The sequence below is a fragment of the Onychomys torridus genome, chromosome 8, assembly GCF_903995425.1.
Source record: "Onychomys torridus chromosome 8, mOncTor1.1, whole genome shotgun sequence".
NCBI classification, from domain to species: domain Eukaryota; kingdom Metazoa; phylum Chordata; class Mammalia; order Rodentia; family Cricetidae; genus Onychomys; species Onychomys torridus.
Window position 1 is genome coordinate 16,286,658 of NC_050450.1, and position 27,920 is coordinate 16,314,577.

The 27,920-nt window shown below is 43.8% G+C and overlaps 1 protein-coding gene across 2 annotated transcripts in view; it reads left to right on the forward strand.

Annotated features, from left to right (window-relative positions):
* Positions 1 to 26,074, forward strand: part of LOC118589131 (CREB binding protein) — a 128,267-nt gene extending 102,193 nt beyond the window's left edge. For both annotated transcript variants that reach the window (XM_036196093.1, XM_036196095.1), the window contains 14 exons: positions 170 to 409; positions 818 to 906; positions 6,404 to 6,484; positions 8,576 to 8,632; positions 12,369 to 12,446; positions 12,755 to 12,822; positions 15,305 to 15,455; positions 15,714 to 15,860; positions 16,426 to 16,539; positions 17,505 to 17,670; positions 17,936 to 18,103; positions 21,434 to 21,595; positions 21,869 to 22,150; positions 23,891 to 26,074. In XM_036196093.1, coding sequence (XP_036051986.1) covers positions 170 to 409; positions 818 to 906; positions 6,404 to 6,484; positions 8,576 to 8,632; positions 12,369 to 12,446; positions 12,755 to 12,822; positions 15,305 to 15,455; positions 15,714 to 15,860; positions 16,426 to 16,539; positions 17,505 to 17,670; positions 17,936 to 18,103; positions 21,434 to 21,595; positions 21,869 to 22,150; positions 23,891 to 26,041 — 3,954 coding nt within the window. In that variant the 3' untranslated portion in view covers positions 26,042 to 26,074. The remainder of the gene's footprint in view (positions 1 to 169; positions 410 to 817; positions 907 to 6,403; positions 6,485 to 8,575; positions 8,633 to 12,368; positions 12,447 to 12,754; positions 12,823 to 15,304; positions 15,456 to 15,713; positions 15,861 to 16,425; positions 16,540 to 17,504; positions 17,671 to 17,935; positions 18,104 to 21,433; positions 21,596 to 21,868; positions 22,151 to 23,890) is intronic.
* The last annotated feature ends 1,846 nt before the right edge of the window (positions 26,075 to 27,920 follow it).

Here is a 27,920-nt window from a genome sequence, read left to right on the forward strand (position 1 = left end):
AGTGCACATGTTAGTTGACATATTAGTGAGTCAAATCAGAGGAATATTTGGGATTATTTTCTTTTCACTTCCATTTTTTACTTTTGGGATTAGAATGTCTGATACTTTTTATTGTTAAGCTTTGGGGGAATTCACTCATGGAGTGAACTTTTTTTTTTTTTTCTTTTAGGATTATTTTGATATTGTAAAGAATCCTATGGACCTTTCTACCATCAAACGGAAGCTGGATACAGGGCAGTATCAAGAACCCTGGCAGTATGTGGATGATGTCTGGCTTATGTTCAACAATGCCTGGCTATACAATCGTAAGACATCCCGGGTATATAAATTTTGCAGTAAACTCGCAGAGGTCTTTGAACAAGAAATTGACCCTGTTATGCAGTCTCTCGGATACTGCTGTGGACGAAAGGTATAGTATTTCTGGAAAACACATTTTTTTGGCTAATCCAGTAAGGTGGTGGGACACTAAGAATCTGCTCATATACATGTGATTGGGAGCTCTACAGTATAGTGTAGTCTTTGTAATAGTTGACTTCCGGACATGATGTCATGGTCAAAGTGACAAAGAGGTACTCCCTGGCAGGCCTTTCTCAATGCCCTGTGCCCGTTTGTATCTGTCTGTAATACTTGAAACCAGAGCTATGCTAATTCTGTCATATTCAGTCCAAAAGTGTCCTGAAATAGCCATGAACCGTTGTTAGGATTTTACCTCATGTTCTAGTTAATAACTTAGCTGCTGGGCGTGACTCCATAGCATGCTAGGATCCTTGAGGAGGTTAGTGCAGTGTATGTTTAGTACTTTCTCCTTGTTTTGCAGTATGAGTTTTCCCCACAGACTCTGTGCTGTTACGGGAAGCAGCTGTGTACAATTCCTCGGGATGCAGCCTACTACAGCTACCAGAATAGGTAAGCATCATGCAGGTCCCTGCATTCCAGAGCAAAGGAAAGTGTTAAGACAAGGAGTGTGCAGCTGATCATAGTTTGGATGTGTTACTTATTTTCTGGAAGTTCTATAAAAAGTGCCAAAATTTCTGTGCCTCTTGGTTGGTCAGGTAGCTCCCTGGCCTCCTGATTTTTGAAGCATACATTGCTGAGCATCGTGGCAGAGACCTTTAATCCCAGCACTTGAAGGCAGAGGCAGGCAGATCTCTGTGAGTTTGAGGCCAGCCCGGTCCATATAGTGAGTTCTAGGACAACCAGGATTACGTAGAGAGACCCTGTCTCCAAAAAAAAAAAAAAAAAAAAAAAAAGCAGCATACATTTACAGTAAAAATTTTAATGTTACCCTGGGCTGAGGCTGTAGCTCAGTAGTCATTCCCTGAAATACAGTACTGTAGCCAAGAGGACAGAGTTGAGACTAACCTTGGAAAAGCCTGAAATGATTTTTAAGATATTCAGAAATTAGAAAGTTGGATTTTTTTTCCTACAGCAAATGCATACCTACATCATTTGGCTTTGCTGACCTGGTAGACTTGTGGGGGGTTTTGTTTGTTTGTTTTTGGTTTGGTTTGGTTTTTTAAAAAGGAGCACAAGGGTGCTCTTTGCTAACACTGCAGTGTGAGGGCTGGTGTTCCTTAATGAACTCAAGACTAGTTCTCCTGCGGCTGCTGGGAGCACAGTGAGGCCTTCCTTGGTGTTTGTTTTGCTTTGTTTGAGATGCTGTTGTCTTTAAGAGTGGTAGTAGGTAGGTCTGCCTGGAAAATAGTTGCCGTCCTTAGGAATGTGAAAGGTTAGACTGGACTAGATGTCCTTACATAGTGGACAGTGAGATGATAGTAATACACAAATTACTGCTGTAGTTATTTTGAAAGTTAAATTCATAATTGCTTGTCTGCTTTTTTGCTGAGATGAAGTGAAAGTTGTGTTCTGAGCCCCTCTTGTTGCCTTGTTGCTGCCACACAAAGGCTCCATGGCCTGAAGAATAAGCTGTGACTGAAGTCAATACTGTTGACTGCATCTTGTGTTGTGAGCCAGCAGTGAGAACCTCTGTGTGACCAACAGGGAGCTTTGCACTTGTTCTCTGTCTTAGGGCTTGGGCGTTTGCATCAGGGTTTGCTCCTTTGGATACTTATACTTTCTCTTATTGGGCCATAATAAAGTCAAAGAGGATTGTTGACTTGTTCAAAAGTACATAAATATAGGCCTGACAAATTTGGAATTTTGAAATTTTTTTCTTAAGTATGTTTTTTTTTGTTTGTTTTTTTTTTTTGTTTTTTTTGGTTATACTTGTAATTTTAAAAGAAAATGTAACTATCTTCATGATAGCTCCTATGCAAATGCTATTTTTTCCAAAAAAAAACTTGACAAGATTGCTCATTGGGTTAGGGCATTTGTTGTCAAGCTTGATGACCAGAGTTTGATCCCTGGGCCTACATGGTAGAATGAGTGACTCCCCCAAGTTGCTCTGTGATTGGAAGTGCAGCCTGAACAACCTGTCCTGCTGAAAACAGCTTCACATCAAAGTTTAAATTCTATTAAACACTCCCCTTCCTAACTAGAAGGCTTGTTTTGTTTTTGTTTTTGTGGAGGTGTGTGTGAAGGTGTTTTGTTTTGTGGTCTGTCATGTTGTTTGTTGCTGTTATACTGTGGATAGATTCCAGGACATTGCTCATGCAGTGTTTGCCACCCTGGGCCTTTCATCGAAACGTTGTAAGACAGAATTGGAAAGGATACCAGCCACTCAGAATGGGTCCTCCCACAGTGACCATGTAGTGTGCAGGAGTTGTCCTCCTCCCTCCGTTTGCTGTGTAGTCCTCTGATGCTTAGCACGTCTCAGGACGTGTCCCACTTCACCTTGTCCGAGATACAGGCACAATGGCGTCTTCCCTAACAGGTTCTTGTCTGTCTTCAGTGGACTAGTGCATAGGAATGTACTTTGAAGACCATTGTGATCTATATGAAGTTGTAAGTTGATTTATTTGGTTGTCTGGTTTTGTTTTGGTTGGTTGGTTGTTTCGTTGTTTTGTTTTGTGGCGGCAGGGTCTCAATGTAGCTCAACATGGCCTCAGATTTGATCTTTTTGCCTCAGCCTCCTGAATGTTAGGATTATAGAGAGAGACCACAGCACCTGGCTTTACCCACTGTCTCTAAGTGTTTGGGCCTTTGCATTGTTTTACTGTTCTGGATGCTTAGGCACTCTGCTTGTTAATGACTTACACAGATTGGGGCCCATCCACTGAGAGCAATTACAGGTAAATTGAACTGGTATCAGGAAAGTTCTGTGATAAAGGACAAACACTAGGACTATTCTGGAAGTCCTGAAATGCCCATTTTTATTTTTTTGTAAAACTTTTTACAAACCAAAAAGTGATGTTTTTTCTTAAATGAAAATGAAAATATATGAGTTGTATCCTATACATTTCGAAAGCTTTAGCCATTTGTGCCCTCTGTGCTCTTAGAAAAGTACATGAATCGATTAATACCCTCTAATTCCAAGAAAGCAGTGACCAAATTCAACAATGAACATTCTGGTTGCTCATCATTTTTTTTCAAATTGACTATGAACATTGTTGTGTTCAGTAAATAATTGTTGTCACTTGTGCTGAAGTTTTAGATACTTACATCAGTAACAGACCATTTAAACAAGTGAAATTCTTAATGTTTATGCTAGTGTGTGCTTACATTTTCACTTGTTTCTACACTTAGAATTTGAAAGTAACTCACTTTGAGGAAACTGCTATAGCTTTTCTAATGATTATCTGAAGATAATGTAGAAATTATAGATACCCCAGTTTGTAAATACTGATAGAGTATTTAAAACAATCTGCATTTGAAAATATCATACATTAAACTACCCTCACAGCTATATCATATAGTTACATGTGCTAACTTAGCAACCCTGATTTGTACTGTCATCAGATTTACGTGAAATATTTTCTCCTTCACAGTTCCATATTCATCACACTACTTCCTTCACACAAGACAGAATGCTATCCAGGCTGTTAATGGTTAAGAAGTGAACTTCTGAACCTTAATTTTTAGGGAGAATTAAGTGTAGACTTTGTCATAATAAGACTGTCTACATCGCATTCTTATCTTGGACCAGACATGTTTCATCTTCATTAAAAAGATGCCTTGTTCTGCACTGTCTTCATCTCAGTGAAGGTTGATGAAGTGAGGTTATGGGCCCTGCCCTCTCACCTGTTTAACGAACAGGCTCGATTGTATGTAATTTTCACTGCTAGTGCTTTGGGACAGACACCAGAGTCTCTAACACTATCCCTCAAATTTTGTGACCCTGAGATTCTCAGGAGTGGGAATTGGTCCCACAGAGAGCTTAGGTTTCTGCAGCCATTCCTGGGCTGCCTCCTGGTCATCAATACTTCTCTCTGCAGTAGTTCTGCCACTGGAAACAATGGGTCCGTGTTCTCGTGTCCAACATGTTGCAAGGCTTTAATGACTGACTGAAAATGCTAAGAGTTTTTCCAAGTTCTTAAAATCATTGCGACTCACTTGTGATTGTCGTGGTTTCATTTCAGACTGCCCAGCAGTTCTTGCTGGCTCCCAGTAGTACGTTTGCTTGCGTGATGAATGAATCACTCAGTTCTAAAGCTTTATTTTTAACAACTATGTTCTTGGCTTCAGGGAATGTCTGTTTGTACCATGCCCTGCTATATGTAGAAGTTTTTTTAAGGCTCTATAAGAATATTTACAAAATAGTGAATGACAAGAACATTACTATGGTTCATTTAAAAATATACAGAAATGTCTGTTCCTAGTCAATTTTTAATCATGTCCTGGCAAGAAACTATTATTATTAGTCCAGTCATTATCTGCGGTGAATCTGCTCTGTTCATCAACAGAATATAAAAAATTGGATAACCTGGAGACGTTTTGAATGTTGTGAATGAAGTTTTATGTTTTAAATTGGCTGCATGTGTAATTTAGCAAAGTCTGGACAAAATGCTCAATGTTTTAATGAAGATGAAAACTGGGACTTGCGGGGGCCTCTCCTTACGGCTCATGTCTCATTCTGTAGTTGAGTGAGTGATCAAATGAGTGAATGAGCATGCGGGTGAATGCTGAATGAATGAGTGAGTGAGAGCACAGTTCGTGCATCTTCCTCTGCACTGGGGGTTCAGTTCGTGCTCCACATCCCATCAGTGTCCAATACTAATCTTTCTTGGCATCTTGTAGATGTAGTTTTGAGTGCTAAACCGCATTTTATTGTATTGCTGCTGCTAGCTTATGCTCATCCTTTTGCCTGTGTGATTTACCTCCATTCAGCTTGTTTTATTTTATAGTATTTTTTGTGTGCTCATCTTGTTTTATGCAGAACCTGCCTTTTTGTTAACTTCTCATTCATGTCCTTTCCAAACATTTAATAGTCTATAATTGTTATCACTTAACAGCATGAGCCCAGGCTCTATATTATTATCACACAAGAAATTGGGATGATGGATAATTTTTCAAATGCAGATTGTGCTATTTAAAGATTAACTCTATCTAAATTTGCTTAACTTGGGTGATACCAAGTCAGAACAGTCATTTGCCATGTATCTCATGAACGATTGGTCCCAGTACCAAAATTCAAATCACAGCTTAGAAGTGAACCAAAACTTTTCAAAAATTGTTTGTGGGTTTGCATATATTGTATTGTTTATACAATATATCATAATTTTTCTCTGTATATTCTTATTAATAAATGGCTGGAAAGTCTTTGATCCTGACTGCATTTCTGTTAAGTGTTTGTCTAGAATATGGATTTGGTTTCATTTGTATTATAACACAATTATTATTAACTGAGTGATTAACTTGAGAAAATAACAAACAGCAACAACAAAAAATGGTTCTGGGTGCTCAACATTGTCACACATTGGAAGATCTGGCTTAATACCGGAAGTAAAACCTCTGATGCTGTTAAGCATCCAATTTCCATTTTGAAAAATGAAGCTATTTCACTTTAACTTGCTTTTTAAAGGCTTTCTTCTCATACTGTTGTTCAAAGTAAAATTTTATATTTTAAACCCTGGCTCAATATTTGATTTTATAACAAAATTGAGATTTCTAAATTTAGGCTCCATGCAATTCTAGTATTAACTCCTTGAAAGCATTTGCATCTTGGAGCCGGACCAAACCTGTCGTTGTTAGTGATGATGGCCTATGATGCGTGCAATGAGACCGAATGCTAATCAATGCTTTGCCTTGGCTTTCTGCTTTGTGTTGTCTGGTGTTTGCGTCTTACCTCTGTGTCTGTGCTATTTGTTCCCTTCCCTGTTCTCTAATTCTGCCCTTCCCCACCTGCCCCCTGTTCCTTTCATTGTCCTCACTGACCCATCAATCAACCAACAACGCCCCCCCTTCGTCGTGGTGCTCTGCCCTGCTCTGATTGGTGGCTTCGTTGCTTGGGTGGCTGTATGTTGTGATGGACCAGTTCACCCAAGTATGGCCTTCTTGCTGACAGGTATCATTTCTGTGAGAAGTGTTTCACAGAGATCCAGGGCGAGAATGTGACCCTGGGTGACGACCCTTCCCAACCTCAAACGTAAGTATGATCTTGCCATACTTTCTTGTGTTCATGACTAAAGAAGCCAGAATGTCCATTTTGAGTTGTGTGCAATTTGTGTTTTGCTTTTCTTCACATATTAACTCTACCCACATTTAGTGGAAACATGGTTGCATGGACATAGATATTTATGCTTAAAGGTATAGGTGTCGGGCAAACAGCAGCACCAGTTCTCCATTTTGCTACATTCAAGGCAGGGTTAGTTCAGTTCTTGACCCTTGTATATAGCTTACTAGCAAATAACTTTCTTCATGGTGATAGGTAACCTTTGCTTGAAAATTCTAACTTCAGTTATACCTAAGAAGCCAGATAGCCTTATCCACAGAAAATGAATGTTGCATACATATCGCCAACAACAACAACAACCTTTAAAATAAAACAGAATGGGGCTGGAGAAGTGGCTCAGAGGTTAAGAGCACTGATTGCTCTTCCAGAGGTCCTGAGTTCAATTCCCAGCACCCACATGACAGCTCACCAATTCCAAGGGATCGACGACACCCTCATATAGACATACATGCAGGCAAAACACCAATGCACACAAAATAAATACTTTTATAAAAAAATAAACAAGAATTTTGGAGTTAACTTTACCTTTTAAACCTTCATCTTGGGGTTGGGGATTTAGCTCAGTGGTAGAACACTTGTCTAGCAAGCACAAGGCCCTGGGTTCAGTCCTCAGCTCTGGAAAAAGAAAGACAGAAAAAACAAAAACAAAAACAAAAGACCTTCATCTTTAAGTTACTGAGCTACTGCAGGTTAGATTCCAACCCTGTCTCCATGTCTTCCAGTATAACATAAAAATATCTATCATTTCTTGCTGGTGGTCTTACTCTTGCTCCCTAGCTGGATCCAGCATGTCCGTTAATTTATTCCTGCATATCCCTGCTTGTCTTCTAATGAAGTGCCTTTTGAGTGGCAGCATAACCAGCAAGAGAAATGAAAACCACAGTGGGTACTTGACTCATGTATATTTATAAAATGCCCAAAGGCATGCTGGCCTGTATATCTGTCCTAGCCTGCCAAGCATTTTATAGTTCCCTTTTCTTTTGCACACTGAGTTTCTCAATCTTCCATGCTTCTGGTCATGTTGAAAATCTGGCCTCAGAGTTACTAGGCTGTGCTCCAGAAATGATTTTATTACCCTTATCATCTTAATTCTTTGGTCTAATTGAAATCAATCATTTAATTGTAGGAGGTAGGGATGGGAGAATGCTAATCAATAAATGCTAAGGTTCAGTTAGATACAAGCAAAAGCTGTGGATTACTTTTGCACAGTATGGTGACTGTCGATAACATTTATGTTCTGTACTTTTCAAAAAACTAGAAGGAAGGGTTTTGAAAGTTTTTTTTTTTTTGTGCCCCCCTCCAAAAGGTAAGTGTTGGAGGTGGTTAGTATGTTTAGCCTAATTTAAGTATTATGCAGTGTGCACAAGGGGCAGATATTATGTGGGATACCATTAATATGTGCAACTTCAAGTTTTTGTATGTCACTTAGGGTAAAAACTAAAGATGCAGGAAAGGGGCCAGCGAAATGAATGAATAGGTACAGGCACTTTTGTTGCATACCTGCAGCCTGAGTTCTGTCCCTGAGCTCACAGGAAGGTGGAAAGGGAGAACCAACTTGACAGTTTGGTTCTCTGACCACCCATCATGTTTGTTCTCTCTCTCTCTCTCCTCCCCCCCCACACACACACAGTATGTGTTTTAAAGAAACAGCAACAAAAAAAGAGGTATATAATTCCGTGTGTTAGAAGTCAGTCACATATGCATGGATTGAAATCCAAATACTCCACCTTTCCAAAGTGAGAGCCCTTGGTGGAGTCTCACCTCTTATATTGAGGGTATGTTGGCATTCTGCTGTGATCTTACCAATGTCCAATTCAGTAACTATTCATCATATGAACTTGAATGAGAATAAACATACTTAAATCTCAACACAATTTTGACATCATAATCTGAATTAAATCTTATAGTAAAGCTGATAGTAGTTTAGAACAGATATTTTAAGGGAAAAAAAAATGGTAGAGTATATGTGAATTGATTAAAATGTTTCTTTTTCTTTTAAATAAGGACAATTTCCAAGGATCAATTTGAAAAGAAGAAAAATGATACCTTAGATCCTGAACCGTGAGTATACATACATACATATATATGTAGCCTTCCTCTCTCTCTTTCTTTCTCTCATTTGTTTTTGAGACAGGTTTTCTCTGTTAGCCTTGGCTGTCCTAAACTCACAGACACCTGTCTGCCTCTACCTCCTGAGTGCTGGGATTAAAGGTGTATGTCACTATACCTGGCTCTTTTTTACTTAGAGTCTTAGATGAGGAAAGTTATTATTTGTGATTAGATTATGGGAGAATAAAAGTTGTTTCTTATGGGAAGTTATCTCAAACTCAAAATAGATGTCTCTGTAACACATTGTCCAGTTGCTAGATTTTAATAGTGATAAGATTATGTGGGTAATGGGCTGGAAAGATGGATCAGTGGTTAGGAGCACCAGCAGCTCTTCCAGAGGTCCTGAGTTCAATTCCCAGTACCCACATGGTGGCTCACAACCATCTCTAGTGGGATCTGATGCCCTCTTGTGGCATAAAGGCATACATGCAGATAGAGCACTCATATACATCAAATAAATAAATAAGAAAGATTATGTGGGTGAGCCAGGGCAGGGGTAGGCAGATCTTTGAGTTCAAGGCCAGCCTGGTCTACAGGGTAATCTGTGGGACAGCTAAAGCTACACAGAGAAACCCTGTCTCAAAAAGCAAAAAAAAAAAAAAAAAAGATGATGTAGGTGTTTTAGTTCTATTGAAACCTCTCTAAAGCTTGGTCATAGGTATCTTTACGGACTGCTCAGTATGATTTTATAAAGAATACAGGCAGTTGCTTGAAGTGCTAATATTGTCCCAGAGAAAGTCCAAATTGAAAACATCTTAAGAACCACTTTCTAAGCAATCTATGCTGTGAGATGTAGTGTATGTTCTTACCACTGCCTTTGCTCATGAGAATACTTCATTTGCAAAGTTGGTTTTTAAAGCTTGAGACAGGTCTGTCAGTTTTGCTGTATTCTATTGGCCCCAAATCTCCTAGTTCCAGAGAGGTCAACTGTTATAATGGAAGACACTCAACTTCCCACCCAGGCAACATTTGAAGATGCAGCTCTCTTTTGGGAAGGTTGCTTCCTTTATCCTACTATCTGATACCTGGTGACAGGATTACATTAGATAATGAATGCTGATTGGTATATATGGAGACTTCTTCCAAAGAAAATTCAGTTTTATTTCTGATTCTCCACGTTATGTTGCCATGTCGCATGTCACCCCCCCCCATGTTAATTTATTTATATGTATGTGTTTGCCTAAATTTATCTGTATACAGGACAAGTGTACCTGATGCCCCCAGAGGCCAGACAGGTCAGATCTCCCAGAACTAGAGTTACAGATGGCTGTGAACTACCATGTTTGTTGGGAGGTGAACTTGGTTGGGTGCAGTGTTCTTCACTACTGAGCCATCTCTCCAGCCCCCTTTGTATGGGTTTTAAGTTTCTTTTTGCAGCAACAAATAAGTGCAGGCAACAGGACTCATAGTGTTCATGGTTCCACGGGTGAGAAATTTTAGGATGGGCACAACAGCACCACCTTTGGGGTGGGCTTCCTGGAGATGGTGATTCTTATCTATAAGCAGGTATTGGAGAGAGGGACATAAATAATATTCTGGGCATAAAGGAAAGAAAGAACACAAGATACTCAAAACACATGTCACGGGACTGATGGGCCAGTCAGGCCCAGGGGATGTAGCGGCAGGGGCACTTAATACATTTAACTTGTTTGGCATTTAGTCCATTCAGTGTATACTGGGCAAGTTTTGAAGAACAGCTTTGATTCTAGTGTATAAAGTCCATCTCTGCAGCAGGGTGTGGTGGCATTTCCCCTGTACTCCCAACAGTTGAGAAGCTGGGGCAAGATGACTAACTCAAGACCAGCCTATTTCTAAAGAAAAACTAAAAAAAAAAAAAGAAAAGAAAAGAAAGACAACCCCTCCCCACCCCCCAAGCAGGGAACATAATGCATATGATTTCAGTCTCTAGGAACTCCCTGGGAGATTTAGGTACAACCTAGGTAAGAAGTCAAGGCTCAACTAAAGCAGGACTGTTGGAAATAGAAAAGGAGGCCAAACTAGGAGATGGAAGGCTCTATAGTAAACGGGGTGTCAAGGAGAGAGAGGGCTTGTGGGTTGTGGGTCACGGGCAGATATATATTTGGTATTTCTTTCCCTGACAGTGGAGGGAAAAACTGAATAGGTTATCTTTAGAGAGAGGGTGGGAGTCAAAAGAGTTACTGTTCTGACCTTGCATCTCAGCAGAGCCCAGCCAAGCTCACTTGAGAGACTGTAGATGCATAGAGTTGATGGGATGAGCCCTGGAAGAATGCAGTGCAGGCCTAAATGACCAGATCAGGTGTGGGGAGGGAACCTCCACCATGGCTGTTAATTAGTAGTCACAACGAAGTCATGCTGCCCGTTTCACAGTTTTAATGTGTGTCCTCTCTCTAAAGAGAACAGCAGCTGGTTAGGACATAAGCGTGGCTGAATGTTTGTATAGCAGGTGCGGCAGCAGGATGAAGGGACAAGAAGAAGCTAATCATTATCAAGAGCTTGGCTTCTCCCAGGAAACTGGGGTGCTTTCTGGTGCCTTACATTTTCCTGGGATGTGGATTTTGGTAACAGTGAGACTATAAACTAAAAAGCAAAAGGTTTGAACACTGGCTGTCTTGGTATTGAGAATTCCTATTGGAGTCAGCCCTTGAGGGCGATAAGATGCATTTGTAAGTGGCTATACTGAACTGAGCAGTGTTGAAGTGTACCAGGAGACTGAGTGTGTTCAGTGAAGCCTATCACTTTTTGTTAGCATTGATGCCTCCCACTACCTGTCACCAACGTGGAGCAGGTGTTTGCTGTGCCTTGGACCTGCTAGGGCTGCTCTCATCTAGCTAATTTGCTTTCTTCAGCCTTAGAAGCTAGAGTGGGGAAATCTGGAAATTAGGAGCAATTATTTATAACAGTGAACATACTGTTCTGGTCCCTGAGCCCATTTAAGTACAGAAAAATTACACAGAGAAAGACTAGGTCTTGAAGTCTCTAGTGATATTAGAATCACTGGCCTAGGGGATATGCCTTTATCATAGTAATTTTGTTTTCTTTTTTACGGTTTTTTTTCTTCTTTTTTGGAGTTTTTTCTTTTTTTGAGACAGGGTTTCTCTATATAGCCCTGGCTGTCCTGGAACTCACTTTGTGGATGGCCTCAAACTCAAGAGACCCACCTGCCTCTGCCTCCCAAGTGCTGGGATCAAAGGCGTGTGCCACCACCTCCTGGCACAAAGCTGGCTTTTGACCTTCATACATATACTTGAATTTGTGCACATGCCTTAGCGCCCCCCCCCCCCCCACACACACACACATTATCTCTGTTTGCTAAGGGAAATGAGGAGAGAGGAAATGGCACAGTATACAAAAAAGGACAGAAAATCCAGAAATGGTCATGCAGGCTTCTAATTTCAGCACTGAGGAAACCAGAGAAGGATCATGGATCATGTGCTCAAGGCCAGGCTGGACTACATGGCCAGACCTCTTTTACTCAAAATAAAAAGAAAGGTGGGGTGGGGAAGAGTGGGATCCTGTTTCTTCACTAAGAAAATTAACTAACATAGGTAAGCATGTCAAACTCTTCTGAATTAGTCAGCACATGCGTGGATGTCAGAGCTGAAAGCAGCTCAGACATCAGTGTGTGCCATACACACACACTCAAGCTCCTGCTGAGAACTTCCTGTGTGTGCCTCCTGGTGTGTAATTGTGCTTTCTTGTCTCCCAGTTTTGTTGACTGCAAAGAGTGTGGCCGGAAGATGCATCAGATTTGCGTTCTACACTATGACATCATTTGGCCTTCAGGGTGAGTGATTTGCTGTGATCTCTGGGAAGGGGGAACAGCTGTGCACAAGTCATTGGGAGGTGGCTGTGGTGCAGAGTCTTGTTCATTGTCAGCAAAATTCAGTGATTAAGGGAGGTGGCAGTTGGTTCTAAATTTAAGTCTTGTGTTTGCCTGCTTTACAAATTATAGAATCAAAGCTTCTGTCTCCTCACTCTTTTCACAATGATGTGATATAAATTGCCAGTAAAGTATTTCAGTGCTGCATTTCACCAGTTTGGCAACATGCACTGTTGAGTATAACCCGGTCACACCCATTCTCTATTGTGCAGCTTTGTTTGTGACAACTGCTTGAAGAAGACGGGCAGACCTCGGAAAGAAAACAAGTTCAGTGCTAAAAGTAAGTTCTCTCAAAGCTTCTGTGTGCTTTGACTTCGCTCGTTTCTCCTTTTTATTACCTCTCACTGTGGTTTTCATATGGATGGTTTTCCAGTGCTTGGTACTTTTTTTCACTGGAGTGATTCAGCTTGATCCTTTCATGATCCGCTCATGTTTTCAGTCACAGTTCACAAAGCTTAGAAAGTAAATTTCTTTTCTTATTTTTTTTTTTTTTTTTTTTTTTGAGCTGAGGACTGAACCCAGGGCCTTGCGCTTGCTAGGCAAGCACTCTACCACTGAGCTAAATCCCCAACCCTGAAAGTAAATTTCTAAGAAGAGTAAAGCTAGATTGGTGCTGGTACCACACTCCTTTAGTCCCAGCACTGGGAGGCAGAGGCAGGTGGATCTCTTGAGTTCCAGGACAGCCAACGATACACAGAGAAACCCTGTCTCAAAAAAACCAAAAGGAGAGAAGAAGTACGTTTCAGAACTGCAGAAAGAACATTTGTTGGCAGATCTTTCTCCAACAGCTCAGAACCAATCGCCCTATGCAGAAAAGGTGCTGTCACAGGCTCTTAGGGCTATCTCCTGGGGAGCAAGGCTTGCTATCCCACATTGCAGGATTTCCTTCAGGGATTTCAGCAAGAATGGTGGTCTTGTGAAGCCTACATCTGTGCTTGTCAGAACAGTCACTCATGTCTGAAGACTACTGGGCACAGAGCTCAGCCTGAACAAGCTTATGAAGCGTGATGTTCACTGAAGTATAAAACAGATCTTAAATCTACCTCTTACTTCTTTATATAAATCTTTAATTTTCCATGGTTTTTTTTTTCCTTTGCAATTGGATTTTGTTTTCTTTTTATTTGTTTGTTTGTTTATTTATTAACATTTATTTTGTATACAGTGTTCTGCATTCATGCCAGAAGAGGGCACCAGTTCTCATTACAAATGGTTGTGAGTCACCATGTGGTTGCTGGGAATTGAACTCAGGACTTCTGGAAGAACAGCCAGTGCTTTCAACTGCTGAGCCATCTCTCCAGCCCTTTGTTTTCTTTTTAAACCACCTTTTTAGACATACCTTACTTAATATACCTCCAAAGTACCACTTTTGGTGTATTTTTTGCAGAAAATTGAAATTTACATGAGTTGTAAATTCTCTAGGTACTACTTGAGACAAAAGTAAGGAATCTTCTAAGACTTTACTTTTAAAAATAGTGATTTATTTTTAAATTTGTATATATGTGTGTGCTTTTTTGTATGTATACCAAGTGCCTGCAGTACCCATGGAAGCCAGGAGAGGGTGTTAGATTCCCTAGAGCTGGAATTCGAGGTGGCTATGGGGTACCTTATACTGATATTGAGACTGAATACAGGTCCTTTACTAGAGTAAGGTGCTCTTAACCACTGGACCATCTTTCCAGTCTCCTAGATTTACTTTTTATAGCAATTTTCATGAATGAAATATTTAAAAGTCATTAAAGAAGAGAACTTACTTAAAATTTTATCATCATAAGCTGGTTGTGGTGTGGTGGCTCATGCATAAGACAGGAGAATCCTCTCTAGTCCCATGCCAGCCTGGGCTACATAATGAGAGAGACTGTCTTTCTACAAAAGGAAGGGGATGGGGTCGGGTCCATCATCTGATGTGGGAGAAGAGGGTAGAGTATCATCTACCTAGTATATGTTGAATCCTGGCTTCAGTTCTCCAGCACCACCCCTCCAAAATCCATCCATTTTTATAATCAATGAATTTTTTTTTATTTTATAGATCTCACATTCTAGTCCTCTTTCCCCGAAAAGCAGTTTTCCGTACTGATGTTTATTCTTAGTGGCTTTGGTCGGTGTTCATATCACTTGTGCTGTGGCAAGAGCCAGCACAGGACAGGCCACATCACCAAGATGAGGTTGCCTGAAGCTAATGCCATGCCTGCCCTGCCTCCCTGGTGAGCACTATGCTCAGAAGGCAGCAAGCAGTCCTTGGCTGATGCTTGACGACTTGGCTCTGGGTGTCTAAGCTCCATTTGAGACTACAGCTGAGCTAGGCGGAAGAAAACCCAGTCATTGACTAGGCCAAGGGTGTGCCATATACCTTGTTGCTATTAAAAGTTCCTCAAGTGTAGTTCTGGAGCAATAAGCCATCTGCCTGTTGGCATCCTTGAGATAGCCCTCCACACAGGAGACTTCTGCTCAGCATAGCCCCAGGGCAGGGCTTGTCTGATAGGCTTCCACCTCAAGCTACCCAGGACCTGAGGTGAAGGGCAAGAAGCACAATGTCCTTAGTCCTGTCAGATTCAGGCCATCTTTGTCTTTCTCCTGTCCCTTACTGTTAGAAATGGACAAGAAGCAGAGTGCTTAAGGCCCCACCTCTGCTTTCCTTCATAAGACACTTAAGTCACAGGATGGAGCTCCTTCGTACCTACAGAACACTCATTAGTCCTTCAAAGTAACAGTGAAGCAGCAGCTTCAACCGCTCTGCCTAATCCTGTTCATTCTGAATTTTTTAGGGCTTCAGACCACACGCTTGGGAAACCACTTGGAAGACCGAGTGAACAAGTTTTTACGGCGCCAGAATCACCCTGAAGCTGGGGAGGTTTTTGTGAGAGTGGTGGCCAGCTCAGACAAGACAGTGGAGGTCAAGCCAGGGATGAAGTCAAGGTGTGTGTTCTTTTCCTGTCCTAAACTGTGGGATAGTCCCCACTCTGCAGGGCTTCAAGTCCTTAATGCAGAGGCTTGTGGTAACTAACATGGGACCTTTTCTGAATCCCAATTCATTATTATCAGAGATGGCTCCCTTGCCTAAGGACCAGGACCAGAAAGAGCTGCAGCACAGCCCTGAAACTGCTCTGGCTATTGTTGCAAGAGGTTACCCAGCCTTGAGCCTTCTCACAGAACAGGCTTTGGTTTCTGTTTCAGGTTTGTGGATTCTGGAGAAATGTCTGAATCTTTCCCGTATCGAACCAAAGCACTCTTTGCTTTCGAGGAGATCGATGGAGTCGATGTGTGCTTTTTTGGGATGCATGTGCAAGAATATGGCTCTGATTGCCCCCCGCCAAATACAAGGTAGTCTTCCATCTTACTTCTGAATGTGTCTTTTTAGCCCCATGTTGGATGGTAACAGGCTGTTAGAGCTGTGTGCTTTGGTACTGGATTTAAATAGTCAGTTACCCAACTAAACCAATTAATTTTGCTTTCCTATAAACTGTCAGAAAACAAAGGGTCTTGGTGGTAGTGTGGCATGCTTGTGTATGGCTTAGTTTTGTTTTGTCTCATCAAGATGGTCACTGGGGAGCCAGGGTAGCAACAGCTGGATGCCATATTCAAACCAAGTGTCTCTGGTCCAGAATAGTTTGTTTAGTCTGGATTTGGGGTAAGAGGGGCAACTTCTCCCAAGTTGCTTTCCTGGGGAAAGTTCCCCTATCTTTTGTTGGACAATAGCAAATTATTTCTGTTCCCTTAGTTTTCAGATGGAACTGTGATTGGGGTCTTTCACATCCTGTTAGGTAGCCTCTGTGACTGCTATCAAAACTTATTTCTAGGGGCTTTGGATGTTAGTGTTTGTTTTCAAGCTTGAAGGGGTAACCTGAATTAAAAATAAAAATGACACCCAACCTACCCACTCCTGCAGGCGTGTGTACATATCTTATCTGGACAGTATTCATTTCTTCCGGCCCCGCTGCCTCCGGACAGCTGTTTACCATGAGATCCTCATTGGATATCTAGAATATGTGAAGAAATTGGGGTGAGTCTTGATTATTCAGAATCAGTAAAAACATTTTGTCTATTTTGTGAAATAGTGATTTTTCTCATTTAGTTTTATGTGTTTTTGTTCTACTATATTGAGATTGGTTCAGAAGTCTGCTGAGCCTCCCACTTGTGCCTAACCCCGAAGAGCAGTGTCTACTCTTTGCCTTTGCTTGCTTCTCATTTTCATTTCACTTTGTTGAGACATATTCTGCATATCATGTTTTTGCCTGTTGGAGGTTTTGGAGTCAGTGCTTTTTGACATTCTTGACTGATGTGAACATTCCCATAAGCAGTCTCACGTACTCTGACTCCTTCACCTGAGCCCCGTGCCCTCTTGCTGCCTGCTGCTCCCTGTCCTGCCCCTGCCACTCACCGACTCTCTGTCTCTCTATACATTTGTCCTTTTTGCTCTTTCATTGAAATCACTGATTGAACACACACTGTGTCTTTGTTTCTCTGGTACTACTATGTGTTTGTATACCATACCTGTGACATTCTTTTTCCAAACCTGAAAAGGTTTGCTGAAGTGTCTTGAACAGAGTGAATAAAATTCTTTGACATGAGTCCTCTGAAGAGAATTACTTGTCTGTGCTGCTCTTCCATCACACAGGAGGGAGAGTGGGCAGGAAGATGGTACTTCACATCCTGTTACTCTGTCCTGACAGGCTCAGCTCCACATACACGCTCAGTACTGAATCTAGGGTTGAATTTTAAATGACGATAATGCTTTTGCGCGCGTGCACACACACACACACACACACACACACACACACACACACACACACACACCATTCACGTTATTGGGTTCGAGCCCAAGTATTTTAGAAGACCTATATAATCATGATAGTCATTTCTTTGGTTTTCCTCTTCCCTCATACTGTTCGTAAGCTGCAGTTGCCTCACAAGTAGATCAGAGCTCACTGACACTTCTGTCTGGCTTCTTTCTTATGTATCTTATAGGTATGTGACAGGACATATCTGGGCCTGTCCCCCAAGTGAAGGAGATGACTACATCTTTCATTGCCACCCCCCTGATCAGAAAATCCCCAAACCAAAACGACTGCAGGAGTGGTACAAGAAGATGCTGGACAAGGCATTTGCAGAGAGGATCATTAATGACTATAAGGTACCCCTGTTGAAGGACGATGTTGGCTTTGTCACAGCTGATTGACATGTTTGATGTATTTTCCTTTGGCACTCGTGTGCTTTATAACTGTGATCAATTACAAGAATAGAAAGCAAGAACCTGAAAGCATCTGATGAAACTGCAGAAGCAACTATGCAGTTGGTCAAAGCAGTGGGCCTTTCAGTCAGTTGATGTCTGGTTTGTGTATGAGGTCCCCAGTAGCCCACAGGGGACCTGACCTCACCTCTGGCCTGCTTCCTCCTAGGACATCTTCAAACAAGCAAATGAAGACAGACTCACGAGTGCCAAGGAGTTACCCTATTTTGAAGGAGATTTCTGGCCTAATGTGTTGGAAGAAAGCATTAAGGAGCTAGAACAAGAAGAAGAAGAAAGGAAAAAAGAAGAAAGTACTGCAGCTAGTGAGACCCCTGAGGTACAGCCCCCACTAGAGCTGCGCCGCCAGAGTGGCAGGCTGCAAGTCTCCATCTGCTGTTGGCTTCTCTCTGTAGATGTTGTCATGCACACACATACGATGTCACTGTCTCTGTACAAGAGTTGTTCCCTGAGGGGCCTAATGGTTAGACCTGGAGAGAAGATGGGAGACGGTCACCTTTTGGAGCCTGGGCAGTACATGGAGATGGTTGCAAGTTACTTCCTAGAGAAACTCAAGTGCCAGGCCTTGTGCTGCATATTGTGGCAACTCCTCATTTTGTGGCTTTTCTTTTCTTTTCTTTTTTATTTGTTTGTTTGTTTATTGTGGCTCTCAGCCTGTTCACTGTTTACTATCCCTGTGTACCAGGGAGTGCAGAGTGAACTGAACAAGCCCTGACCTTGTTCATGCCCCGAGAGGTGTCTTATACTAGGAGAAACAGGAAGGACCTGGATAGCTGCATGATGTGTTTTCAGGTGATGGGGCAACTCAGAGAAGAAAGGAGCTTAAGATGAAGAAGACAGCAGGAAGTCTGAGGGTGGCTTTGGGAACAGTGACATAGAAGCTGAGATCCCCCTTGAGTTATGGGGGGTGGAGTCTTCCAGGAAGAGGAGGAAGTGTGCTGTATTGATGATCACAAGGCAATCACCTGTGTGATTGTCAGGTAGAGCTGACACTGGCATAGATTGGTTGTATTGTAGGAAGCATAGACCAGGATGAAACAGAAGCTTGTATACCTGGTGGTTCCCAAGAACTCTCAAGTAGTCTCCATTGTCTGACTTTCTCAAGGTTTGGTTTCTTACTTGACTGCAAAATGGTTCCCAAGAAACTGGAGAGGAGAAGCCATAATCAGATTGACCTTAAAAGAACAGGCGTGCCGGACTATGGTGGCGTACGCCTTTAATCCCAGCACTCGGGAGGCAGAGGCAGGCGGATCTCTGTGAGTTCCAGGCCAGCCTGGTCTACAAAGCAAGTGCCAGGAAAGGCACAAAGCTACACAGAGAAACCCTGTCTCAAGAGAAAAACAAACAAACAAAAAAACAAACAAAAAAACCAACAAACAAACAAAAAAAAAAAACCAGGCATGTCTCAGTGGCTGGCTCAGAGTACATTGCAGTGGAGACCAAGAGGCCACTGGCCAAGCCAGGCCTCAGAGTACAGGTGGCCTGACCCAGAACCATTTGGACTTGTAAAGGACAACAGTGGTGGCATCACTTGAGGAAGTAGAATGTGGACCCAACTGTGGGAGTCACAGGTGTACAGCACAGCAGAGCACAAGGACATCCCTTCTATGAAGGGAAAAGGACTCAGGGAATGCAGAGCAAGCTGACCATCCAAGGTCGTCTCTGGCATGGTGTCAGGGAAGCTGTCCAGACGACCTAGGTGGCTTGTGCCTGAGCCAGCCTTCACTGTGTACCCAAGAACGTGGCGTGTGCTAGGGAAAGCATTGACAAGTGGACTTGTTGTTTTCTGTGTGTGCAGTTTTTCAGCATGCAGCTGAGAACAAGGACTCCCCTTCCTCGGGGATATCTTGGACCTCAGAGTGGTGTTAAATTTAGTATAACTAACACTTTGTAGGGGATGCTGCTTTGCCATTAAAAATCAGATTCTCTAGGGAGGAAATGGGGGCAAGGTGCTTAGTCAAAACAAAGAAAAATTAGATTCTCAAGTTAATAGAAGTAGACAAATGTTTCTGGTGATGTTAAGTGAAGGAGACACGATACCACCACATCATGTATTCAACCTCAGCTTTGGGAAGGACTGTGCACAGGTAAAACTCTTCCAGAAAAATAACTAAAGTGCATGTTTCCAGATGGCCAAAATAATTCCCCCCCCCTCTCTCTCTCTCTCTCTCTCTCTCTCTCTCTCTCTCTCTCTCTCTCGTTCTTTTTGTTGTTACAAGGGTCTCTCTGTGTAGCTTTGGCTGGCCTAAACTCAGAGATCAGCTTGACTCCTGAGTGCTGGGATTAAAGGCAGATACCACTATGCCTAGCTCAAAAAAGTTTATCTGGCCGGGTGGTGGCGCACTCCTTTAATCCCAGCACTCGGGAGGCAGAGCCAGGCAGATCTCTGAGTTCGAGCCCAGCCTGGTTTCCAAAGTGAGTTCGAGGACAGCTAGAGCTGTTAACACAGAGAAACCCTGTCTTGAAAAAAAGAAAAAAAAAAAAAAAACAAAGCAAAGCAAAAAAACCCAAAACAGAATATAATAATAAAAATAAACTACGAAGTTTATTTGAAGATGGGCATAGTGGCACACATACCTTTAATCCCAGCACTCAGAAGATAGAGGCAGGCAGATCTCTTGAGTTCAAGGCCAGCTTGGTCTATCTGTCTACAAGGTGAGTTCCTGGAGAGCCAGAGCTACATAGTGAGACCAAGTCTCAAAAAAATAAAATAAAATAAAATAAGATAGAATAAAATAAATAAGTAAATAAATACAATTTATTTGAGCGCCAGTAAAATGGGTAACAGTAGAAGTGTCTTCTGCTGTGTGTGAAGGCCTGAGTTAAAGTCCCAGAATCTACATGGTGAAGAAGAGAACAGTCTCCCATTTAAGAAAAAACAAAATTGTTCTCTGACCTCCACTGTGGCACACTCACAAATGTACATACATACATGCAAAAAAAATGATTTGACTCGTGAACCTGAGGCAGGAGCATGAGTTTGAAACCTAGGTTATGTAACATCCCTTGAGAAAGTGATACTATTGGGCTGGGGGTGTACTTCAATAGTAGAGCACATGCTTAGCATGCATAAGGCTCTCGCTTCACCCCCAGTACTACAGGGTAAAGTTCTCTGGATGAGATCTGGTTAGCTTTTCTACGTTGTATTTCTAAATGAGTGACAGACACCTCAAGTTCTTTTCATAGCAGGATCATTGGCGCACTTGACCTGGGGAGTGAGTCTCTTAGACCTCAGCTAAGTCATGATGACAACAGATTTCGAGACAAGCTTGGGCATGTTCTACCCTAGTGCAGGTGTTGAGTGGGACCTGGAAAGAATCAGCTGGGTGTGCCTGCTCCTTCCCTGAGTCTTTTCAGATGAGCAGGCCTTCCCAAGGCAAAGAACCAGGTACTGAGCATGCAGGATGGAAGATAGCCCACCTGTCCAGTGGAATTTTGGGGAGTGGTAGAAAACTTCCTCTTAAAGCTGAGATTAGATTCTGAATTTACATCCTGAAGAAGTAACAGGACATACAGGTCCCGGACAGGCTTGAAGTATTCCATTCTTATCCCTCTGGTGGCTGCATGTGGCCCAGGTGCATATGGGGTCTCTGGAGCCCCACAGCCTAGGAAATGGATGTTGTTCTGACAGCTTTGCATGTGGTTCCAGGGCAATCAAGGTGACAGCAAGAATGCCAAGAAAAAGAACAATAAGAAGACCAACAAAAACAAAAGCAGCATTAGCCGCGCCAACAAGAAGAAACCCAGCATGCCCAATGTGTCTAATGACCTGTCCCAGAAGCTGTATGCCACCATGGAAAAACATAAGGAGGTAGTAGCATAGTCTGGTGGGAGGGTCTGGGGATACTTGGAACCCAGAGGAATGGCAGGCACTGGACCTGCAGTGCTAGGGCTCCCTCTGTAGAATGTGAAACAGTAGTTTGTTAATACATTATGTGGTTTATCATTGGCTATGTTCTATCCCAGGAAACCAGGGCCTTGAGCAGGCTTTGATTAGCCTCCTATTACACAGGAAAATGTGACCAGGCACTTGGCACATGCTGCCTCTCTTTCTCTGTGCGGTTAATGCAGCTCCTCTTTTCAGGTCTTCTTTGTGATTCATCTGCATGCTGGACCTGTTATTAGCACTCAGCCCCCCATCGTGGACCCTGACCCCCTGCTCAGCTGTGACCTCATGGATGGGCGTGATGCCTTCCTCACCCTGGCCAGAGACAAGCACTGGGAGTTCTCTTCCTTACGCCGCTCCAAATGGTCCACTCTGTGCATGTTGGTGGAATTGCACACACAGGGCCAGGACCGCTTTGTCTACACCTGCAATGAATGCAAACACCATGTAGAGACACGCTGGCATTGCACTGTGTGTGAGGTAAGTCCCACCACCTCCCTCCTGACCTTCCCCTATAGGTAGGTGTAGATTCCAGCATTGTCCTCTGCCTCATCGGGAATGGATGCAGGCGTTGACATCTGTGCACGACATTGTTTGTGCTATCTCTCCCAGCATGGGGAGCCAGGCATCAGTGACACCCTTGTTGTCCTCTTAGTTGTACTCTTGTCCACCACAGCCACAGGCCATGTGCTGAGGCAGCCTGAGTGTGGAAGGACACTTTGGCTCTACAGGGATTCCAGTGTATTTATTTCTTCCTAGCCTTGCTAGGGGCTTAAGGATACCTTTCATCCTGCTGGCAGGTTGCCACCTTTGATCAGGTCCAGTGGCAGGATCGCAGCATGTGATTAGAATACTTGGTCCTTATGTATGCCACTGGCAGGCTTACTGTCTCCTGCCTTGTGGGTAGCTTATCTTCAGCCATGTAGAGCTTGTCCTGGTCAGAGCAAAGGCTGCCTAGCCCTTCCTTCTTTGCTTACCTTTAAATTCTTGATTTTCTCCTTCTTTCTCCATGTGGTGATACTGTGTTCCCCCAAAATATTGTGCTCCCTAATAAACTTATCTGGGGTCAGAGAACAGAACAGCCACTAGATATAGAGGCCAGAAAATAGTGGCACACACCTTTAATCCCAGCATTCCCAAGGCAGAGATCCATCCGGATCTCTGTGAGCTAAAGCCACACTGGAAACAGCCAGGCATGGTGACTCACGCTTTTAATCCCAGGAAGTGATGGCAGAAAGTAGAAAGGTATATAAGGCGTGAAGACCAGGAACTAGGCTAAGCTTTTGAGAAGCAGTTCAGCTGAGATCCGTTTAGATAAGGACTCAGAGGCTTCCAATCTGAGAAAACAGGATCAGCTGAAGAATTGGCAAGGTAAGGTGGCTGTGGCTTGTTCTGCTTCTCTGGTCTTCCAGCATTCACCCCAGTACCGGGCTCCTGATTTGTTTTAATTAATAAAAACTTTTAAGATTCATGCTACAGCTCCAAGCTTCTCTGTTCTCTTTCTGCTTTGCTGATTTTAGGACTTTATGTGTACTTTTGCTTGAGCACAATTTCTAGACCCAGCCATAGCACTTCCTCCTCAGCTTTGTGTGGGGGTGGTATGTGTATATGTAGAATAGAATAACTTGAGTGTATGCAAACTGAGGTTAGAGGATAATTGCTCTGTAGATCTTTACCTCATTTCCTTAGAAGGTATCTGTCACTGAACCTTGTGCTAGGCTGGTAACCAGCAAGCAACAATCCTCTTACCTTCCTCTCCGGTCCAGTGCAGCAATTACAAGCACTGGATTTTTTTTGTGTGAGTACTGAGGATCCAAACTCGGGTCCTCATATTTGAGCATCAAATCCTCTTATCCACTGAACTATCTCCCAAACCCTCTTCAAATTTAATCCTTCCTTTTCAGTTTCTAAATTCAAGTCTTTCTCAGCCACCTGAGCTTCTGTGTTGGGGAAAGACGATTTGATGCCTTTCTCCTGGGGATAGTGTCCCCATGTCCTCTGGTAGTACTTGGAGGAAATGGCCACAGTGTCCTTAGTTCTTGCTGTTAAGTCTCAAAGTAAGGTCTTGATGCTTTTCTCAAAGCACATGAAATAAAGAAGGAAGTGGGGGACCATTAATAACTGCTCAAGCCTTGGACCTATAGTATGCTCCGTGCCCAAGGAAATCTGCTCATGCTGGGCCTGTGCTGATATTGGTCTGTCCCTTTTGCTTCTCTATAGGACTATGACCTTTGTATCAATTGCTACAACACCAAGAGCCACACCCATAAGATGGTGAAGTGGGGGCTGGGCCTGGACGATGAGGGCAGCAGTCAAGGTGAGCCACAATCCAAGAGCCCCCAGGAGTCCCGGCGTCTCAGCATCCAACGCTGCATCCAGTCCCTGGTCCATGCCTGCCAGTGTCGCAATGCCAACTGCTCTCTGCCATCTTGCCAGAAGATGAAACGAGTCGTGCAGCACACCAAGGGTTGTAAGCGCAAGACTAATGGAGGGTGTCCAGTATGCAAGCAGCTCATTGCTCTTTGTTGCTACCACGCCAAACACTGCCAAGAAAATAAATGCCCTGTGCCCTTCTGCATCAACATCAAACACAAGCTCCGCCAGCAGCAGATCCAACATCGCCTGCAGCAGGCCCAGCTCATGCGCCGGCGAATGGCTACCATGAACACCCGCAATGTGCCTCAGCAGAGTTTGCCTTCTCCTACCTCAGCACCACCCGGGACCCCCACGCAGCAGCCCAGCACACCCCAAACACCACAGCCCCCTGCCCAGCCTCAGCCTTCACCTGTAAACATGTCACCAGCTGGCTTCCCTAATGTAACCCGGACTCAGCCCCCTACGATAGTGTCTGCTGGGAAACCTACCAACCAGGTGCCAGCTCCCCCACCCCCTGCCCAGCCCCCACCTGCAGCAGTGGAAGCAGCTCGGCAAATTGAGCGCGAGGCCCAGCAGCAGCAGCACCTGTACCGAGCAAACATCAACAATGGCATGCCCCCAGGGCGTGCAGGTTTGGGAACCCCAGGGAGCCAGATGGCCCCTGTGGGCCTGAATGTGCCCCGTCCCAACCAAGTTAGTGGGCCTGTCATGTCTAGCATGCCACCTGGGCAGTGGCAGCAGGCACCCATTCCCCAGCAGCAGCCAATGCCAGGCATGCCCAGGCCTGTAATGTCCATGCAGGCTCAGGCAGCCGTGGCTGGGCCACGGATGCCCAATGTGCAGCCACCAAGGAGCATCTCGCCAAGTGCCCTGCAAGACCTGCTGCGGACCCTGAAGTCACCCAGCTCCCCTCAGCAGCAGCAGCAGGTGCTGAACATCCTCAAGTCAAACCCACAGCTAATGGCAGCTTTCATCAAACAGCGCACAGCCAAGTATGTGGCCAACCAGCCTGGCATGCAGCCCCAGCCTGGACTTCAGTCCCAGCCTGGTATGCAGCCCCAGCCCGGCATGCACCAGCAACCCAGCCTGCAGAACCTGAATGCAATGCAAGCTGGTGTGCCACGGCCTGGTGTGCCTCCACAGCAACAGGCAATGGGAGGTCTGAACCCCCAAGGACAGGCTCTGAACATCATGAACCCAGGACACAACCCCAACATGGCAAACATGAATCCACAGTACCGAGAAATGGTGAGGAGACAGCTGCTACAGCACCAACAGCAGCAGCAGCAGCAGCAACAACAGCAACAGCAACAACAAAGCAGTGCCAGCATGGCTGGGGGCATGACAGGACACGGCCAGTTCCAGCAGCCGCAAGGACCTGGAGGCTACGCCCCAGCCATGCAGCAACAACGTATGCAACAGCACCTCCCCATCCAGGGCAGCTCCATGGGCCAGATGGCTGCACCAATGGGACAACTTGGCCAAATGGGGCAGCCTGGGCTGGGGGCAGACAGTACCCCCAACATTCAGCAGGCCCTACAGCAGCGAATTCTGCAGCAGCAGCAGATGAAGCAACAAATTGGGTCCCCAGGCCAGCCGAACCCCATGAGCCCCCAGCAGCACATGCTCTCAGGACAGCCACAGGCCTCGCATCTCCCCGGCCAACAGATCGCCACATCCCTTAGTAACCAGGTGCGGTCTCCAGCCCCTGTCCAGTCTCCACGGCCCCAATCCCAACCTCCACATTCCAGCCCATCACCACGGATACAGCCCCAGCCTTCACCACACCATGTTTCACCCCAGACTGGTTCCCCCCACCCCGGACTCGCAGTCACCATGGCCAGCTCCATGGATCAGGGACACCTTGGGAACCCTGAACAGAGTGCAATGCTCCCCCAGCTGAATACCCCCAACAGGAGCGCGCTGTCCAGTGAACTGTCCCTGGTTGGTGATACCACGGGAGACACACTAGAAAAGTTTGTGGAGGGTTTGTAGCATTATGAGAGCATTGGGTGTTTGTTTTGTTTTTTTTTTTGTTGTTTGTTTTTTTTTTTTTTTTGGTTTTTTTTTTTTTTTTTTTTTTGGTTTTTTTGTTTTGTTTTGTTTTTGGTTTGGGGGATTTTTTTGTTTTGTTTTGTTTTTTTTTTTTTTTCCCCCCTCCCCTTTCATGTTCTTGGACTTTTTGTACTGAAAATCCAGGCATCTGGGCTCTTTTTATTAAGCCTAGATGGGACTGTGACTCCCAAGCATGGAAGGGTGGATTGATGTTTAAAGAAACAATACAAAGAATATATTTTTTTGTTAAGAACCAGTTGATTTAAATATCTGGTCGATCTCTCTCTCTCTCTCTCTCTCTCTCTCTCTCTCTGCTTTCTCTCTTTTTTTTTCTGTTTGGGGGGTGGGGGGTTGTTTGGATTCTTTTTTGTCGTCATTGCTGGTGACTCATGCCTTTTTTTAATGGGAAAAACAAGTTCATTATATTCATATTTTTTATTTGTATTTTCAAGACTTAAACATTTATGTTTAAAAGTGAAAAGAAAAATAATACTCAGAAACTGGTTCCAGAAATAATGCATCTTATAATGTGTCCCGATAACGAGCTGATGTTGCGGGAAGATTTTTTTCTATAGTGAACTCTGTGGGCATCTCCAAGTATTACCCCTGGACGATAGGAATTGACTCCGGCGTGCACACATGTACACACCCACACACATTTATCTATACATGCTGGCTTAAGCCAGCCTCTTGTCTTGCAGATGTAGAAATTGTTGCTTTGTTTCTCTGATAAAACTGGTTTTAGACAAAAATAGGGATGATCACTCTCTTAGACCATGCTAATGTTAATAGAGAAGAAGCATTCTTTTCTTTCTTCTATGTGAAACTTGAAATGAGGAAAAGCAATTCTAGTGTAAATCATGCAAGCGCTATAATTACTATAAATAAGAAAATTCAAGAAGATTCAATCACTGTATAGAATGGTAACATACCAACTCATTTCTTATCTCATATTGTTAAATAAACTGTGTGCAACAGACAAAAGGGTGGTCCTTCTTGAATTCATGTACATGATAGTAACACTTAGTGTTCGGGGGTTTTTTTTGTTATGAAAATGCTGTTTTCAACATTGTATTTGGACTATGCATGTGTTTTTTTCCCCATTGTATATAAAGTATCGCTTAAAATTGATATAAATTACTGAAGTTTTTAACATGTATTCTGTTCTTTAAGATCCCTGTAAGAATGTTTAAGGTTTTTATTTATTTATATATATTTTTGGAGTCTGTTCTTTGTAAGACATGGTTCTGATTGTTGGCTCAGAGTGGAGAGGGCGGGGCTGCAGTCATAGTTGCAGTGTGGGTGGCAGCTGGGAAGTGTCCCAGGCTTGTGGCCACCGAGGGGAAGGGGGGGGTCCCTGTGCAGAGTGAGGAGGCATGTCAGCATCGCCTTGCATATTCAGTACTCACAGGTGAATGTCACTCATGCCACAAGGGACAGTCACCACTGGGTCAGAAACAGCACTTTGCCTCCAGCCCACTCTTCCTGTCCTCCTCCTCGTTGGTCAGCTGCCCCTATGGGGAGGGCTCCTGCCCTTTTTTTTTTTCAGACAGCCCCCCTTTCTCTACCCAGATCCCACAATCAATGCAAAGGGTGCTCCAGGGACTTGAGGTGGTTCCTGACCTCCCCTCCCCAAAAGTTCAACAGGGAGGTTACCTCCATCAGCCTGCCCCATGTGGCCTCCTTTGGGCTTTGCAGGCCTGGTGCCACCCTGGGGGCTGCTACTTCATGGTCTTACCCACTCATGAAGTCCAGTTACAGGTGCCCTTCCTGAGCAGGGGATGGTAGCTCCTGAATACTGTAAATGTCACATCTGAGA